The sequence below is a fragment of the Phaseolus vulgaris genome, chromosome 1 (genome assembly GCF_051622355.1).
Source record: "Phaseolus vulgaris cultivar YP4 chromosome 1, ASM5162235v1, whole genome shotgun sequence".
Taxonomy (NCBI): Eukaryota; Viridiplantae; Streptophyta; class Magnoliopsida; order Fabales; family Fabaceae; genus Phaseolus; species Phaseolus vulgaris.
The window spans coordinates 24,025,974-24,042,701 of NC_143498.1; the positions used below are offsets into that span (position 1 = coordinate 24,025,974).

A 16,728-nucleotide genomic window follows, 5' to 3' on the forward strand; every position below is an offset into this window, starting at 1 on the left:
GAGGTGAGAAGCATGCATGGCACATGAACAGCTAGGGCACTCTCAGAGGAGGGTGACCCCAAAGATCAAGTGCACGAGGAAGCATCCAGGTGGTCATCCCGTCAGAGGTTGCACTCCAGTTGGGATGACCACCTAGATGCCTCCTCGTGCACCTGATCTCTAGGGTCACCCACATCTGAGAGTGCCCTAGTTGTTCACGTGCCATGCATTCAGCTCACCCTTGATCGTAGCCCTGGCTGGCCATATCCTTCCAACGGCTTTTATACTTTGTGTCACGCCTGAACGTGTCTTCCACTCTACATGCATGGGCACTTGTGATCTGGGCTTCTCCCTTCCTGATAACTGGTGTGTGATCTGGGATACACTTCTTGTGGCCCATCTCTACTTTTTGGGTTTCCGATGTCCGACCTCTCCACACTCTTGAGTGGCAAGTCGGTGCATCCTGATAACCGATGTCTGACCACTCTCGGCTCCTTTGGCGCACGTGTTTTGCGAGGTACTGGTTCGCACTGCTCGTGGGACCCGCTTACGTGGCACCAACATTACCAGTGGTTGGTCAACGCCTGGGGATTGGTCGGTACAGGCATACTTTGTAGGCTCTCTAAGAGTATTCTTATATGTTAAGAGTTTTTAATTTCGAAGGACAATTAAAAAGTTATAACCTAGAGATGTTTGTTAACTCATTGTAATCTATAGAGATTTTTTAACTCGTTGTAACCTTGAGATGTTTGTTAACTAGATTTAACTAGTAAAATCTTTTAAGAAGTTTGTTTGAAGAAAAACTTTGGTGTTTTGGTGAACTAATATAAAATCTATTTTAATGTTTTGCTATTTGCTTACTTGCTAGACAATGTGTTTAACTAGATGATCTAGTAGGTAGGTTTGTTTATACGTTGTAAATAAAGTTTAAAATTCTATTCAAGTTTCATTTTTGGACTTAGCTGTCCCTACCAAATTGAAAAATTGTTTCTAACTTTAACAAAAAAAAAAATATTAAAATATTATACATTAAATTTTAATTTCATTTCTATATACCGGACAGTGTAGATCTCTCTCTTTATAAACGAGGCAAATGTTAATTAGTATTGGTAGTTGAGAGTGATTTGAGAATGGGGTTTCAATCTCTCTTTAGTTTCTTATTCTTGCTACTGCCCACAGTCTATTCCTCCCAGTATCTTGGGAACAACCTTCTATCTAATCGGAAGATATTCCCCAAACAAGAAGAAGCCATTACCTCTTATGCTGCCATTTTTGATGCTGGTAGCACTGGAAGTCGAGTGCACGTCTTCCATTTTGACCAGAACTTAGATCTCCTTTACATTGGCAATAATCTCGAATTTCACCAAAGGGTATACCATCTTTTCGGCATCTAATTTTTTGCTTCATAAGCTATAGTCATGCATCTAAACGGTAGTAATCATTCTATCTTCACTTCTTGGTTGTTCTTTAAGACATAACTTTCGTTCTTGTGCTGTAGGTCACACCCGGTTTGAGTTCATATGCGGATAAACCTGAAAAAGCTGCACAATCTTTGATTCCACTTTTAGAGGCAGCTGAAAATGTTGTCCCTCAGGATCTGCACTTCAAGACACCTCTTAAGCTTGGCGTGGGTGTTTCTCTTCTCTTCTCTATAACATGAATAAAGTTTGGTCGAAAATCTGAACCACTTTTTCACATAATGTCTTTTCATTTTATTAATGATGCAGGCAACGGCAGGTTTAAGACTTTTGGAAGGGAATGCTGCTGAAAATATATTGAATGCGGTAACTAACCATGAGCTTCATTTTTCTAACTATAGTCTTTCATATTCTTCGGTTTTCATTCTGTTATCTTTTAGGTTAGGGATATGTTCAAGAACAGAAGTACCCTGAACGTTCAATCAGATGCAGTAGCTATAATTGATGGAACCCAGGAAGGTTCTTATCTATGGGTATGATATGATCTTTCTCTTTAGGCTTTATTCATTTGATTTCACGTTTCATTTTTCTTTCTCATTAACCAAAAAGAATATTAAAAGTGCACGACGTTTAACACTCACTTAAATATGTAAAAAGCTTTCTAATAATTTGACAACAAAAAATAATATAATAATATTTATATTAAAAACTAAAATAAATATAATTAAAATATTAATTTAATCAACTGTGAAGTGGGTATATTTACTCAAAAAGAGTTTCAGTGTATCACAGTCTAAATATATATATAAAAAAAGTTCACTTTCACACCTAAGAAGTAAATACATGACACCCTATTATAATAATATATAATTTTTTATTAATAATAAATAAATTAAATGAATGGAGACACTTCAGATATCTTAACCCTTGAAAAAATCTGGTTCAAGCAGAAAAAAGGCTTAAGAAACAAAAGAGATCTAACCAATTAAAGTTAGTTGTAGAAGGTCAAATCTTGCACCTCGTTGATATAAAAACTTGCACCTCGTTGTTATAATGTGACTGTATTATCCTATTCCAATGTAAAAGTTTTTTCCTTAGTCAGTTCTGGCCTTCTATGGTTTGGTATAAAAAATTGGTAATAGCACTTTGGGTTTGTCAAAAGCAAGGACAGTATACATGATATTGTTCGTTGATATGTTATCAGATATTCTTTTGAAAGATACCACGATGAGCTTACCTATAATTGTTTTTAATTGAAAGATACCACGATGAGCTAACACAGGGTTGCATTGATTCTGGAAAAACATTTGACCTGTTGTGACCCCCAATATCTAATAACCCGGTTTCCATAGCTATCGTTTATTTTTATGAATTTATATAATATTATTTTTATTTATGTCTCTCAAAAAAAAGTATTAATGTATTACTTATTTTATTAAGATAATATTTTTGAAATTTAATATATATATATGTTGGAGATCCCACATCGACTAGAGACTAGAGCCTTTCATTGTATATAAGTGGGTGCAAACCTCAATCCTATGAGCCGGTTTTATGGGGTTGAGTTAGGCATAAAGTCCACTCTTTCTTAATATGGTATCAGAGCCATTTCGAGCCTATCCTAGCGAGTGTTTGTGTTGGGCCTATCGTGTCACCCGCTATCAGGCCGCTATCGGACCATCCAAAATATATAGTCCCACTCGACGGGGGTGTTGAAGAAACCACATCGACTAGAGATTAGAGTCTTTCATTGTATATAAGTGGGTGCAAACCTCAACCCTATGAGCCGGTTTTATGGGGTTGAGTTAGGCTTAAAGTCCACTCTTTCTTAATATGGTATCAGAGCCATTTCGAGCCTATCCTAGCGAGTGTTTGTGTTGGGCCTATCGTGTCACCCGCTATCAGGCCGCTATCGGACCATCCAAAATATATAGTCTCACTCGACGGGGGTGTTGAAGAAACCACATCGACTAGAGATTAGAGCCTTTCATTGTATATAAGTGGGTGCAAACCTCAACCCTATGAGTCAGTTTTATGGGGTTGAGTTAGGCTTAAAGTCCACTCTTTCTTAATAATATATATATTAATGTTTTATTTTGCAATAAATTACATTATTTTATATCTATATATGTATAATGTTTTTGTTTTTTAACATAAAATAGGTTAACAGGATGAATAAATAATTTATTAGTTCTGGAGGCAATTAATGGGGAAATGTTTTTCATATATTGTTGTGTATTTGAGTGGTTCATATAAGTAAGTTGCAGTTTGTATGAGTTGCAGTTGGCAGTGAATTATCTATTGGGGAGGTTGGGAAAGAAGTTTTCAAAGACGGTTGGAGTAGTTGATCTTGGAGGTGGATCAGTTCAAATGGCATATGCCGTCTCAAGGAACACAGCAAAAAATGCCCCACTAGTACCTGATGGAGAGGATCCATACATCAAGAAGCTATATGCCAAAGGCAAAAATTACGATCTCTATGTTCACAGGTTTCATTCCAATTCTTCCTATTCACAGGTTTCTTTATTTATACTTGTTTGATCCTGACTTGAATACAGAAACAATTTTTGAAATTGTTGTGTTTATTTTTATATTGAAGTTATACTGAAATAGTACAGAAAAATAAACTCATGGTATCCAAACACGACTGTTGTATAAAAATATGAAACAAAATGATGTACACTAAATACTAGCTCTGTTTATAGGGATTCTGTTTATGGAAACATGACTTCTTCAGTTCATGGTTAATATGTAGTTTTACACATCATAATTTTTGTATCAGTTACCTGCACTATGGTACAGAAGCTTCTCGTGCTGAGATTTTGAAGGTCAGCGATGGTTCAGCTAACCCTTGCATTTTGGCTGGATATGATGGTAAACAAACACATTGCTTTGATGTCACTCACTTCTTGATGATATGTTGAAAGATGGCAATAAGAAGTGAGTTTGTTAATGTTTATAGGGAACTATACATATTCAGAAGTGGAGTATGCAGTGTACCCTCCAAGTTCAGGGTCCAGTTATGATGCATGCAGAGAGATAGTCCTTAAGGCTCTCAAACTGAACGAGCCATGTTCTCGTCACAATTGCACATTTGGTGGTATATGGGACGGTGGAAGAGGAAGTGGACAAAGAACTATTTATGCTACTTCATCATTCTATTACCTACCCTTAGACGTATGTACTTTATTTTAGCACCAGTTTCTAATTTGGATTTCTTTCCTCAAGGTATACTAATAGTAATTTCATTGTTTGCTCTATAGGTTGGTCTAATTGACGCAAAAGCTCATAATGCCGTTGTTCGTGTTGTGGATCTTGAAAACCTGGCTAAGCGAGCTTGTGGAAAAACATTTGAAGAAGCCAAATCCAGTTATCCCCATCTTTCAAAAGAAAGAGTTCCATTTGTATGCATGGACATTGCATACCAGTATACGTTGCTGGTTGATGGATTTGGTAGGTTTGCACTATGATCACGTTGAACTTGATACAAATTGGTTATTATTATTAATATTATATCTATTTGTTTTTAATTGCTTCTACATTTGTTTCCAGGCATTGATCCTTTGCAAGAGATTACCCTGGCTAAGGAAATTGAATATAAAGATGCTATTGTGGAAACAGCATGGCCTCTTGGCACAGCCATAGAAGCTATTTCATCATTGCCTAAATTTGAACAGTTAATGTATTTTATGTAAGCTTCTACATATGTGGAACCTTAATTATGCAAGTGGTGATGCCCAAATACTAGAAATAAATTAAACTACTAGATGAGGTTGTGTTGGAATAAATGCCCCGAATCAGTCTAATTAATTTTATATCAATCTAACTAATTAATCTGTAATTTTTTTTTCATTTTATTTAATGATGTATGACTCCAAAATCTTTTAAAATCCATAATTTTCAGTTTAGTATATTTATTTTTTTATATAATTAAATTTTAAGTTTAACTTATTTATTTAAGAGAATATGTTGAAAGCAATTTAATTAATCAAATATTAAAAAGCTATTAAAGTCGATGAACAAATTACTTTGTATAGATACCGTCAACGGCCTCACCCAAAAGTAAATTCAATGACTCCTTTTTGGTACATATCAAATAACTCATTTTTTTCCATAATCAATGACTTTTTTTTAGTACCTATTTATGATAGTAACAATTACAATAATGGTTAGCAGTCAAAAAACAGTATTGATTATAGGAAGAATGCTGCCAAGTTGGTCAAGATAAATAGTGTGACAGAAGAATATTTTAAAAAGTTAGTGTCAAATGTTAAACTAACATTACAAAGTGATAAAAATAAATGTTCCTGCCGGTTGATCAGGGTCGTCTTTGCGCGTGACTTGTCCTCACGAGCTGGGGCACCTTTGTTCCACTCCGTCCGTGAATACCTGAAAAGAAATGAACAAAAGGGTGTCCTTGCGGCCGTTTGCACTCCGACGATCAAGTCAGCTAGCGAGAAATATCAAAGGTGACACACCCTCTTAAGGTGGTCGAAAATAACTGTGCTGGAATACTAAAACTGGGTTGCCCTAATTGTCTTCTGCTCACAGTGGGTGCGCAGTAAAGCAACTAGGGTTTGTGCTCTATGTAAGACTGCGAGAATTAGGTCAAAAAACTCGGTCCTTTTCAAATGACCCAAGACCCCTTTTTATATACCTTCTGCATTTAAAGCGCGTTGAAGCGCATTGAAAGCGTATAAAAATGTGCCTTGAAACATTTGATACGTAACTAAGTTAACGTGTACCTTCGCAAACTTTCACTGAAACTTTCACTTGATCGTTATTCTGTGCGGAGGGCCTCACAGTGCCGTAACCCAACTTAGGGTTAATCCGTTGTGTGAGTCCTCCTTCCTTGAAGTGCATCTGGCGCGTGGGATGACTTTCTGGGTGCCAACTCATGCCCCCCAATCTTCAGTCACTTGCCCTAGGGGTGTATCTACCTTTCTCTCGTACCATGCACGTGGTTCTCCCCTGGTCGTGGCCCTCTCATGGGTCGTATTTATCCTAGGGTCTCCCAGTAGTGGCGTGGATACTTCACGAGTCAGGTTACCCCCTACTAGTACTAGAACGTATGGTCTTGAAGTCACTTTTCTCTTCTCTTCGTTACTGTCCTGAACTATCAAGGCCCGAGGCCTCCTTGCGTCGTCTTAGCTTGGCGATGCCTTAACCTGGCGACGCCTTTCTTAGGCGACGCCTTAGCAAGGCGACGCCTCCTGTTGGCAACGCCTCAACCCGGCAATGCCTCAGTCGGTCTATCTGTTGACTTCCTTCCTTGGGTCCCACGAAGGATCCTACCACATGTTGACTTTGACCTTTGGTCAATGTCCGGGGGACGGGACGGTACACAAGCCCCCAGTCTTGAGTTGACAATAAATAATAAAAGTTAATTTGCATTCTCTTTTGGATAAAAAAACATTAAAATTATATTTTATATTAAAAATATTTATATTATAGTGTTAATCAAGTCGCGCAAACAAAATTATAAAAATAAAAGTAATAAAAATTAAAATTAATGTTTACATGAATTAAGTCAATGCTAAACTACAGAGATAATTGATATGTGTGAAATAAAGTTATTAAACATGATGATTGTTTGATCGTGATCCTTCATGCATCTTTTTTATTATAAATTAAAATAATTCATTACTATATTAATTAAATTAATAAACATTTTATAAATTAAACAAATTATTAAACAAATTATTAAACAAATTACTAACTATTAAACAAATTTATAAAATAATTTTTGCATTCTAACAATTAATTACTATTTTATATTCTAAATTAGTTGTTAAAACCTTAGTTAGTTTAGATATTAATTTAAAAATCATTTTATAAATTTTTATTAATAATAAAAACAATTTTAAATACCAATACTTTTTAGTTTTTAAAATAATATTTAATTTAATTAATATAATGACTAATTATTTTTATCCTCTTAATTTAATTATTATTTAATAAATTTTTTGTAGTTCATCTACTATACCTAAACTCTCTCAAAATACACTAATTTTTTTACTAGACTGCCTTCTCAACATATGTTTCTCCAACATTTTCTTTTTCTTTTCCCAGGTTGGGTTGCACACATATATAATTATCAGTTTTTTTTTTCTTACAAAAAAATTAAATAAAATAAAAGAGATACTTTAAGGGTACTTTAACCCAGGAGCCATAGTTCCCTGCATCAACCTTAGATAAAGGTTTCAAAAACAAAACACCCTACAAGTAGCCCAAACATATTACAAAGAAAAATAAAGACCAATGCTCGATACTCTCATACAGAACCACACCCATTAACCAACAAACCATAATTCTCTACGCCAAATTGAGATCCCGAAACATAACCTTTTGAATTTGCACCACTAAGCAAAAAGAAAGACAAAAAACTAAGTGGTGCCATCACGTGTCCCCTCATTAAACAGCCAACACAATACCACATACAAATCATAGTCATAGACCACATACAAATCATAGTCATAGTGCCATAGATAAAACATAACTACATAGTTTTCTTTAACTACAACAGAACCATTAGCTTTAGATCCAAGAAATAGGTTTCCTACTCCCCCATACGACTTCCAAGCCAGACACTTGACTCAAAGAGTTCTAAGGAAAGGAGTTGTTCTGGCATTCTATTGCTTCCATGATTTAGTTACGTTTTTATTGCTTCCAGTCACAATCCCTATGTATCCTACCATCCAGAAACAACCTCCTTCTTCCTTATCATACTGATAAACACAAGCCAGCACTTCTCTTTCTTCCACTCTACTTCCATTAACCTACATATGTTGACCGTAAGTGCTCCTTTGCTTTACAGATTTTAACCTCTTTGAACGCCTATAACCGCGCTTCACTCAACCCTGTGACGAACAGCAAAAACATGTTGCCCAGCATGTCCCTATACCAAACCTGCATCTCCGCAGCACACGATCCATCAGAGCCTCCCAACTTTTAATAACAGACCAGAGCAGTTACTCCTAGTCCAACATATCTGAATTTTTCCTTTCATTCTAAATTCCAGTAACCCCCTCTCTTATAGCTCGTGTATCAACAACCTCCACTTCAATAACTTTGCAGACACAGACCGGGATATAGAACCCAATGAGAAAATGAATAGCTAAAAGCGTAAGTGAAATATTTCTTCAACATAACTACCCCTTGTTTAAACACAACCAAGTTTCTTTGTTCCCATATACTCCAGATAATTGCAACCCATACTTCCTTCCAGACTTGATTTTGTTTGAAAGATAAGTGAACTAAGTGAAAGCTCTCAAAGTGGTTCATAAGGTCCTTGTGTTGAATAGACAAGATACCTATCCACCTGAGACAAAGTGACCACACTTTTTGTGCAAAGATACAAGACAGAAAAAGATGATGATTTGATTCTTTCGCTGCTTTACATAGCACACAAATAGTGGAATTGACGACCATACCTCTCCTAGTGAGATTTTCATAAGTTGGAAGTCTCCCAATCAAAACCCTTCATGCAGTGAACAGAGCCTTGGGTAGCGCTTTAACTTGCCATAGGAGTGAGTACCCATCATGCGATATCCCATTGGGAGACTGACATAAAGTCTGGTATTCAGATTTCACAGAAAAAACTCCATTTGAATCCCTGTTCCACACCATTACATCCTCGACTTCCTTTCTCGGACTCTTCCCTATAATAAGGTTCATCAATTCTACCTCCATAATGCTTTCCCACTCAAATCTAGACCTTCTCCACCTTAACCTCCATGACCACTCCGTATCCTCCCAAAAGCCTACCTCACTCACCTTCTTTCCATGATCTAGAGATATGATATGCAACCTGGGAAACAACTATTTAAGCTTTTTCTTGTCCACCCAGGCATCGTCCTAGAAATTGATTTGATCCCCTGAACCAACTTTCCATGAAACATATTTCCCACCTTGATACCACTTAAAAAGTTCTCCTTTAAAGCTTTACGAACTAGCCCAGCCAGGCCTTCTGCTACGATAAGGAAGAGAAATGGAACCAGAGGGTCATCTTGCCTCAATCCTTGTGAAAGATGGAACTCCTCCGTTGGACTACCATTAACCAAAACCGATACCGTAGCTGTCTCCAAACAACCCTTCACCCACTTTACCCATTTACTGTGAAACCCCATTCTATGTAACATGTCCAACAAAAAACTCCACCTAGCTGAGTCATATGCCTTCTCAAAGTCTATCTTCAAACACACCCCACTCCTCCTACTTCTCCGTACCTCGTCGATCACCTCATTGGCCATCATGACACTTTCTAACAGCCCCCTATCTTTCAAGAAGGCTGACTGAACATCATCTATAATCATAGCCATGACTTCCTTGATGCGACCTGACAACACCTTCATTATGATCTTATATAAAGCCCCCACTAGAGATATAGGCCTGAAATGATCAATCATAACTGGGTCTTTCACTTTAGGAACAAGAGCAATGAAGGATGCATTGCAACCCTTTGGAAAGCTTCCATATTCTTGGAACACGTACACAACATCCATGATATCCTTCTTTAAAGACTCCCAATTGCTCTTAATGAAATTAAAACTAAAGCCATTTGGGCCGAGCTCTTCGATCCTTCACACATCCACACTGCAGCCTTTACTTCTTCGTCAGAAAACCCCTCTACCATTCTCAAGCTAACCTCCTCAGGAATAGACATGAAGTCCACAAAGCTAAGCTTAACACCAAGGCCAGAGGTAGCCATGAACCTTTGCTCGAACACTCGTTTAGCTTTCCTTCATACAGTTTTCGGTTCTTCGCACCACTAATTATCCACTTCTACTCCTTTAATTTCATTCCTGAGTCTTCTCCACCTCATAAGAGAGTGATAGTATTTGGTATTAGCGTCCCCATATTTAAACCATATAGATCTAGCTTTCTGTCTGTTTAAAGATTCCAGTTTTTTCTCTACAAGCTTTTGTTGGCTAAGTAGCTCCAGCCTTCTCATATTTTCTCCCTCCAAGAGATCACAGTTTGCATCCTTGGTATCTAGCTTCTGAATCTCCTTCATGATCTTACGCCTATTATCTTCATGATTCCCAAAAACACTCTTATTCCATTCTTTGAGGTCACCCTTCAATTTATCTTTGAATTTAGAGATACCATTTCCCTGCACCTCATAAGTGTTCCACTTTTCCTTCACCAATTCCTTGAAACCAGGTTCCAAAAGCCAAGCGTCTATTGTTTTAAACGGCTTGGGACCCCAGTCTTTAGCCCAAGACTTGACCACTATAGCACAGTGATCCAAAACCTCCCTTGGTTGCACATATTGCTTACTCATAGGCCACATCTGAAGCCACTCCTCGGATACTAGTATTGTATCTAATCTACTTTTAGAAGACCCGTCTGATTTGTACCACGTGAACTTTTTACCTACAATAGGTATGTCCACCATTAGATTCTTATCAATGAACTCATTAAAATCTTTAATCTCCTTCTTCTGGTTCGAATAACCTTCCACACCTTTCCTTTCCTCTACACACCTGACAACATTAAAATCTCCACAACAACACCATACCTCATTCTGATGAGAATTTCTGATAGCAGACAGAGCATCCCACATGGCAGCCTTGTCACTTAGAGAACCAGCAACATAAACATTAACGATAACACATAAACAGTTTGATTTAGAATGGAGACCGACAACAGCTATAAAACCTCTTCCAATAACGTGAGAACTGTAAATGAAAGCTTCTTTATGCCACATAGATAAGGTACTCCCTACCCCGTTTACACCTTCATTATGTACCCAACCAACTTTACTATCCCCCCACAAATCAAAGCACCTCCTATCAGAGAACTCCGTAACTTTGATCTCTTGTATGCACACAAAATCCGCACCCTCCATAGCAATTAGATGCTTAAGATATTTTGCTTTTATTCCTCCCTCTAACCCTCTGATATTTAGGTTAACAATAATCATATACAACTACTCTTATCACCCTTCTTCGACTTACTCACGACTTGCCTGTCCCTAACCTCCAAAAGCTCCATTTCTTTTATCAGAATACCATCCTCTCGTGAGCTTGACGCCCCCAGATTTTTGCCTAAGTTCCAAATTCTGGTTGATTCAGATTCGACACACTTTTTCCTAATACGATTATTGCCGCACTCAACAATTTCAGAATCAGACATAGCATAGGAATTTGAGATTGACCTGGTCAGATATCTATACCCATAGTGTAGAGAACCCATGCCCCCTTAGAGCGCCACCGCCGCTGAACCGTTCGGGCCCCTTGCTCCCACAACGAGCGTAGGTAACACACTCTTTTTGGGGTTTGACATTCATTCGATGCTGTAGAGTCCTCCCCTCCATTCCCAATGTCACTCTTCTGCTTCCTCGTATTTCCCCCGTTACATTCCACCTCAATAATTTTTAGGAGATTGGTTGGATTTGTACAAGAATCCTTTGGACTACTTTGCGGACTGGAAAATCCTTTTTTACCCTCAGACGCCGACTGCACCACCCTCTCAATCTCTGACGTCGACACTTGGCCTTCATCCTGTTCTGAATCACATACTCCTTCAATAGTTTTCCCTGACTCTGAAACGCAACCAACACTGGTACACAAATGAGCATGTGAACCAGTTCCCCTAGACTGAGCCGCATTTAATTTGGGCTTAGCACTAAGATGACTAAACGACTCCACCACTTCTACTAGGTCAGTCAGGGAGTTTTGTATCGCCTCACACGCAACATTAACCTTTTGTGTGACAGCCACAACTGTCCCCTCCGTAGCTACTCCCTGTGGGCTCAGATACTTTTGTGTGAAAGAAGAAGCGTTTTTTTGCTGATAGATCTCTACACCTACTGCACATTCCCCTTGCAAATCCTTTTTTGTTTGTTTTGAAGTCGTACCTTCCCCTCTACTTTTCTTCGGCCACCAGTAGCTCCGTCCTTCATTTCCCCCCTCTTCATTACTTAAGTTTGCAGAAACCAAAGAATCTTCAACGAACGAGTCAAAAGACGATACACTATCTGAGGAGCCTTCATGGTTATAAACGCACTTGCATTTATTATCTTCTCCATCATAATAATTCACCTCCTCAACAATGGTAATGTTGTACAAAACCCCATTAATCCAAAAGCCCTTAGCCAACTCTACCTTGAGAGACTTTAACACACGCACCTTAAACTGGGCATACTCCAGACAATTCCAAGACAGAGTAGCTTCGTCAATCTCCACCAGCATTGCTACTTCCTCCGCAACCTTTGAAAAACACTCCTTACTCCATAAATTTAGAGGTAGTCCATAACATCTAACCCAAACTCGTTTATAACTTACCACAAGAGACTCTAATCAAGGTTTAATGTCTTTAAATAAATTGACGAACCAATCATTATTAAGCTTAACAATGTCTTTCATTCTTTCCTCTGCCTTAGGCGTCATAAGGACGATATTGTCACCCAAATATTTCACCTTGATCATGCTCATCCCCCCTTAATGCATTCTTCCTGTAGAAGCTCAAAGTTATGTTCGGCCTTCATGTGCCTTACCATACTCTTTGTCATCCATGGCAAGATATGTTTTTTAGTCGTGAATTTCTAACAACCTCAGCATAAGACTGTTTAACGACGTCATTTCTAAGAGCCTCCTTTCCTGTTTTTTTCCTCCACTCCTCTTTGTTCTTCCTCTGAACATAAGGATGAACACTACCACCGCTTCTGTTTTTCTCACCCGATAATGCTCTACCATATCTCTCAAGCCCTTCTCTCCTGTACCTTGGTAGGTTAACATGAAGCTTCATGTTTCCAATATAACAACGATATAGGTCCCTCTCTAGGCTCACAACATCTCCTACATCAAAGAATCTCACGAACCCAAATCTTCTGCCCACCTATTAAGCCGTTCAGAAATAAAGACTTCCTTAACCCTAGCCAATTTTTGAAACAACTTAAGCATTTCAAACTCTCCATGACTATCTGGGAAATTGGAGAAAAAGAACGTAGTGTTAGGATTGGTTGAGTATTATCGACTCCTCGTCACAGGTCTTCTCCACGATTCCTCTACCCTTCTCTCCTTCATTGATGAAAAGTTTGTTGAGATGATAAATTGTGTAATGGAAGGGAAGGAAGGAGGGGAAATGCGCAAGAGAATGAAGGCACTAAAAGAAGATGCTGCTAACACTCTCAAAGTTATTAAGGGAGCATTGTCTGACAATTTTGCTTCATCAACTTTTGTTTTTAATTTTACACACTCCTTCACAACCCATAAACCTTTCTCTTCAAATGTGTTTTCTACTATAAACTATTTCAAAAAATATTATGCTTCCTCACTATCCTTGTCATATTAACACATTCATGGTAGTATTACTTTTTTCTCCTTTGCAACCTAGTTACTTAACCTATTTGCCTCATTATTATCTTTCATTTACATTTTGCATGACCTTTGTTAGGACTTCTTCTTTCTCTCCTTCATAAGAAACCTCCATCTTTTTAGCCATGATCTACAAATTATTTGCTTCTTCCAAGTCATTATTCCTACAAAAAATGTTATTGCAATTGTTGATACATTCATTAGAAAGATGGCTGCAAAAATCTAAGTTATTGCAATTGTTGATACAATTATTTGCTTTTTCTAAGTTTTTTTTTTTTTCATTTCTCTCACTCTCATACTCTCTAACCCAAGCTTTAAGTTAAGTGACTCATACATAACATTTCCCCTGCTGAGAAAGTGGTCCCCTAGTGACACTTTTTGAAGACGACTCATCAACATAAAAGTTAGAAAGGTTTAGGAGAGTGCCTTGACATTTTGTATTACCTGGACTGATATGAGAGGAGCCTTGTGGTCTCCTGAAAGTATGCAAGCTCAAGTGGTTTGCACGACTATCAATCTACGCTTTGATTTTTTATTTGTCATTTTGTCATGGTTGTATTTTGTTGTGATGTGATGTTGGGTTTTTTTATAATAAAAAGCAAGAAACATAATAATAAGATGGAAAGAACACACTTTTATTAAGGTTATATATACAGATTCTAATAAAATATATTATGTACCATTTACTCTCATTACAATATTTATATATACAACATAGACTAAGGGAATAAAAGAACACAATTTCAGTACTAGATTATTCTCTCCTCTCTTCCATCAAATGGTCTAATTTTGATCTTACCAAATTATCTGCTATACATACATGATATAGAGCCAAATATTAGAATTCTCCATGTTGACTTCAAATCATGTAAATCTTTCAACATCATCTTCCTTTGTCTTCAAACAAAAAATTAATCCACTCCAAGCACTATCTGAACCTTGATCTTGACAAGAACATCGTAAACACATCCCCATTGTTTTACTTCGAGGCTATCATCTCGATTTTGACCTCTGAGAGTGAACAACATCTCTCACAAAGTGTAGTGTAATGTTTATGTTTGGTCCCCCGGTGGTATTATGCCTCTATTACCCCCTATTTAAGCGTCATATACTTTACTTAGGTAGTAAATAAAGCCACCACTTATTGTAAACTAGATTTCCATCAAACTACGATACTAAAAAATGCAAAAACATATTTAGAAAATGACTTTCTACTATCAACATTCCTTGCATAATCAACATCTACAAACCCTTTCAAAACAACTCTATTATGTGTAGTTTTTCAATACACTAGACCAGACGATACTATTCCATTCAACAATCTTTGTACCCAATTCAAAGTCTCTCAATGAACACGTTCTGAATCTACTATGAAGTTCCTAACCACACTAATAGCATGCGCCAGATGTAGTCTACTATAGATCATCACATACATTATGGTCCTTACTCTATTATTATATGGAGTAGTCTTCCTTTCCCTCCTTTCTTTCTTTGAAATAAGAGCTTGGGTAACCTAAAACTTTGTGTGATGTCCCTATAGGTTTATATTCATGCATCCTAAACCTCTCAACAAACCATCTTCTACAAGTATCTTATTGAGACAGATGCAATTTGATTCCTTTGTATGTTCATCCCCATAATTCCTCTGGTGGGACGAAGATCCTTCATTTCAAACTCTGAGCTTATTTTTTTCTTTAAGCTCCTCTAATTAATTTTAGACTTGATGGCTATAAGGATATTACATATAAAAGCAAAAAACAACACATACTATTTTTCTCTTTGAGGATGTAGACCTAATTGTCAATTGTTCCTCTAAAACTTTTTCTGCCTTAGGAACTGATCAAATCTCTTCCAGAATTGCCTTGGACTATTCCAAACCATACAATGACTTTTCCAAGAGACACACATTCCTCTCTTCTTTCAACAAACCTTTCAGGTTGCTACACATAAACAACCTCCCCCAAGATTCAATGAAGAAAGTTATCTTTACGTTTAACTTTTCCAAGACCATGATGTATTGGTTAACAATAGACATCAAAATCTTTATTGAACAATGTTTTACCACAGGTGAGAAGATCTCATTATCGTCTACCCCTTCCACTTGTGTAAACCCTTTCACCACCAGTCTAGCATTGGACCTTTGTCCCCCTACACTTGGTTTCCTTCCTTTTACTTAAATACTCACTTGCATCTTACCACCTTCTAGTTTCTTGGTAGATCAACGAGCGCCCATGTGTCATTCTCCTTTAGAGATTTAATCTCCTCCTCCATGGAAACTTTCACTACTAACCTTCTACGTCTTCTATAACCTTCTGGAAGCTTCTACTCTCTTAACCATCTATCTCTTTAGTTGTCAAATCATAAAATGATCAACATATCAAATTTCTCCTCTCCCTATCACGTGTAAATTGATAGGCGGAATCAACCTCTACACATTTAGACCTTCTAGAGTAAAAGGTAGAAGGTTGGTTTACATCATTTGATGCCCCATTATCTAGCACCTCTAGACAGCCTAATCCATCATTAGAAGGTTCCACCTTAACGTGGACTTTCTCCTTGCCCTTCTTTGGATCTTTGCGCATCACCATAATCATTTTGAGTTTCATCAAATATGACATCCCTACTAACAAATCATCTAACCTCTCTAGGCTCCAACCTCCACAACTTATACCCCTTCACACCTTTTACATATCCAATAAAGATACACCTCTCAGTTTGTGCTTCTAGTCTTGTTTTTTACATGTGCAAATGTCAAGATGCACTCATACTCTTATAATCTACAGGCCTTCCACTCCATACCATATAAGTCTTGCAATTTAGAGGAGATGATTGAATTTTGTTAATAAGGTAGAAAGCAATGTTTGCAACTTATCTCCTAAAGGCCTTAAGCAATGTGACTACTAGCAACATACATCTCATCCTCTCCAAAATGGTTTTGTTCATCCTTACAACCAACTCATTTTAATATGGTGTGTCTATAAATATCTTATGTCTCTTTATACCTTTAA

At 37.4% G+C, this 16,728-nt stretch overlaps 2 protein-coding genes across 2 annotated transcripts; one reads left to right on the plus strand and one right to left on the minus strand.

Annotated features, from left to right (window-relative positions):
• The first annotated feature begins 1,040 nt into the window (after positions 1 to 1,040).
• LOC137813751 (nucleoside-triphosphatase) lies at positions 1,041 to 5,185 on the plus strand. The gene is made up of 9 exons (XM_068616166.1): positions 1,041 to 1,349; positions 1,478 to 1,606; positions 1,707 to 1,763; positions 1,838 to 1,930; positions 3,681 to 3,886; positions 4,180 to 4,271; positions 4,360 to 4,574; positions 4,661 to 4,850; positions 4,950 to 5,185. The coding sequence occupies exons 1-9, from the start codon at positions 1,110 to 1,112 to the stop codon at positions 5,090 to 5,092; spliced, it is 1,365 nt and encodes a 454-aa protein (XP_068472267.1). The 5' UTR covers positions 1,041 to 1,109; the 3' UTR covers positions 5,093 to 5,185.
• Positions 5,186 to 10,167: 4,982 nt separating this feature from the next.
• Positions 10,168 to 11,537, minus strand: LOC137815651 (uncharacterized). Its single transcript, XM_068618764.1, has 2 exons — positions 11,371 to 11,537; positions 10,168 to 11,299 (listed from the first exon to the last, which is right to left on the minus strand). Exons 1-2 carry the CDS (start codon positions 11,535 to 11,537, stop codon positions 10,168 to 10,170), a joined length of 1,299 nt encoding a protein of 432 aa, XP_068474865.1.
• Between the last annotated feature and the right edge of the window lie 5,191 nt (positions 11,538 to 16,728).

Coding starts and splice junctions, on each gene's coding strand:
- LOC137815651 (XM_068618764.1), bottom strand. CDS start 11,537: ATGTCTGATTCTGAAATTGTTGAGTGCGGCAATAATCGTATTAGGAAA. Junction 11,300..11,370: donor CTTTTGGAGGTTAGGGACAG/GCAAGTCGTGAG, acceptor CCTAAATATCAG/AGGGTTAGAGGGAGGAATAA.
- LOC137813751 (XM_068616166.1), top strand. CDS start 1,110: ATGGGGTTTCAATCTCTCTTTAGTTTCTTATTCTTGCTACTGCCCACA. Junction 1,350..1,477: donor ATCTCGAATTTCACCAAAGG/GTATACCATCTT, acceptor CTTGTGCTGTAG/GTCACACCCGGTTTGAGTTC. Junction 1,764..1,837: donor CTGAAAATATATTGAATGCG/GTAACTAACCAT, acceptor GTTATCTTTTAG/GTTAGGGATATGTTCAAGAA.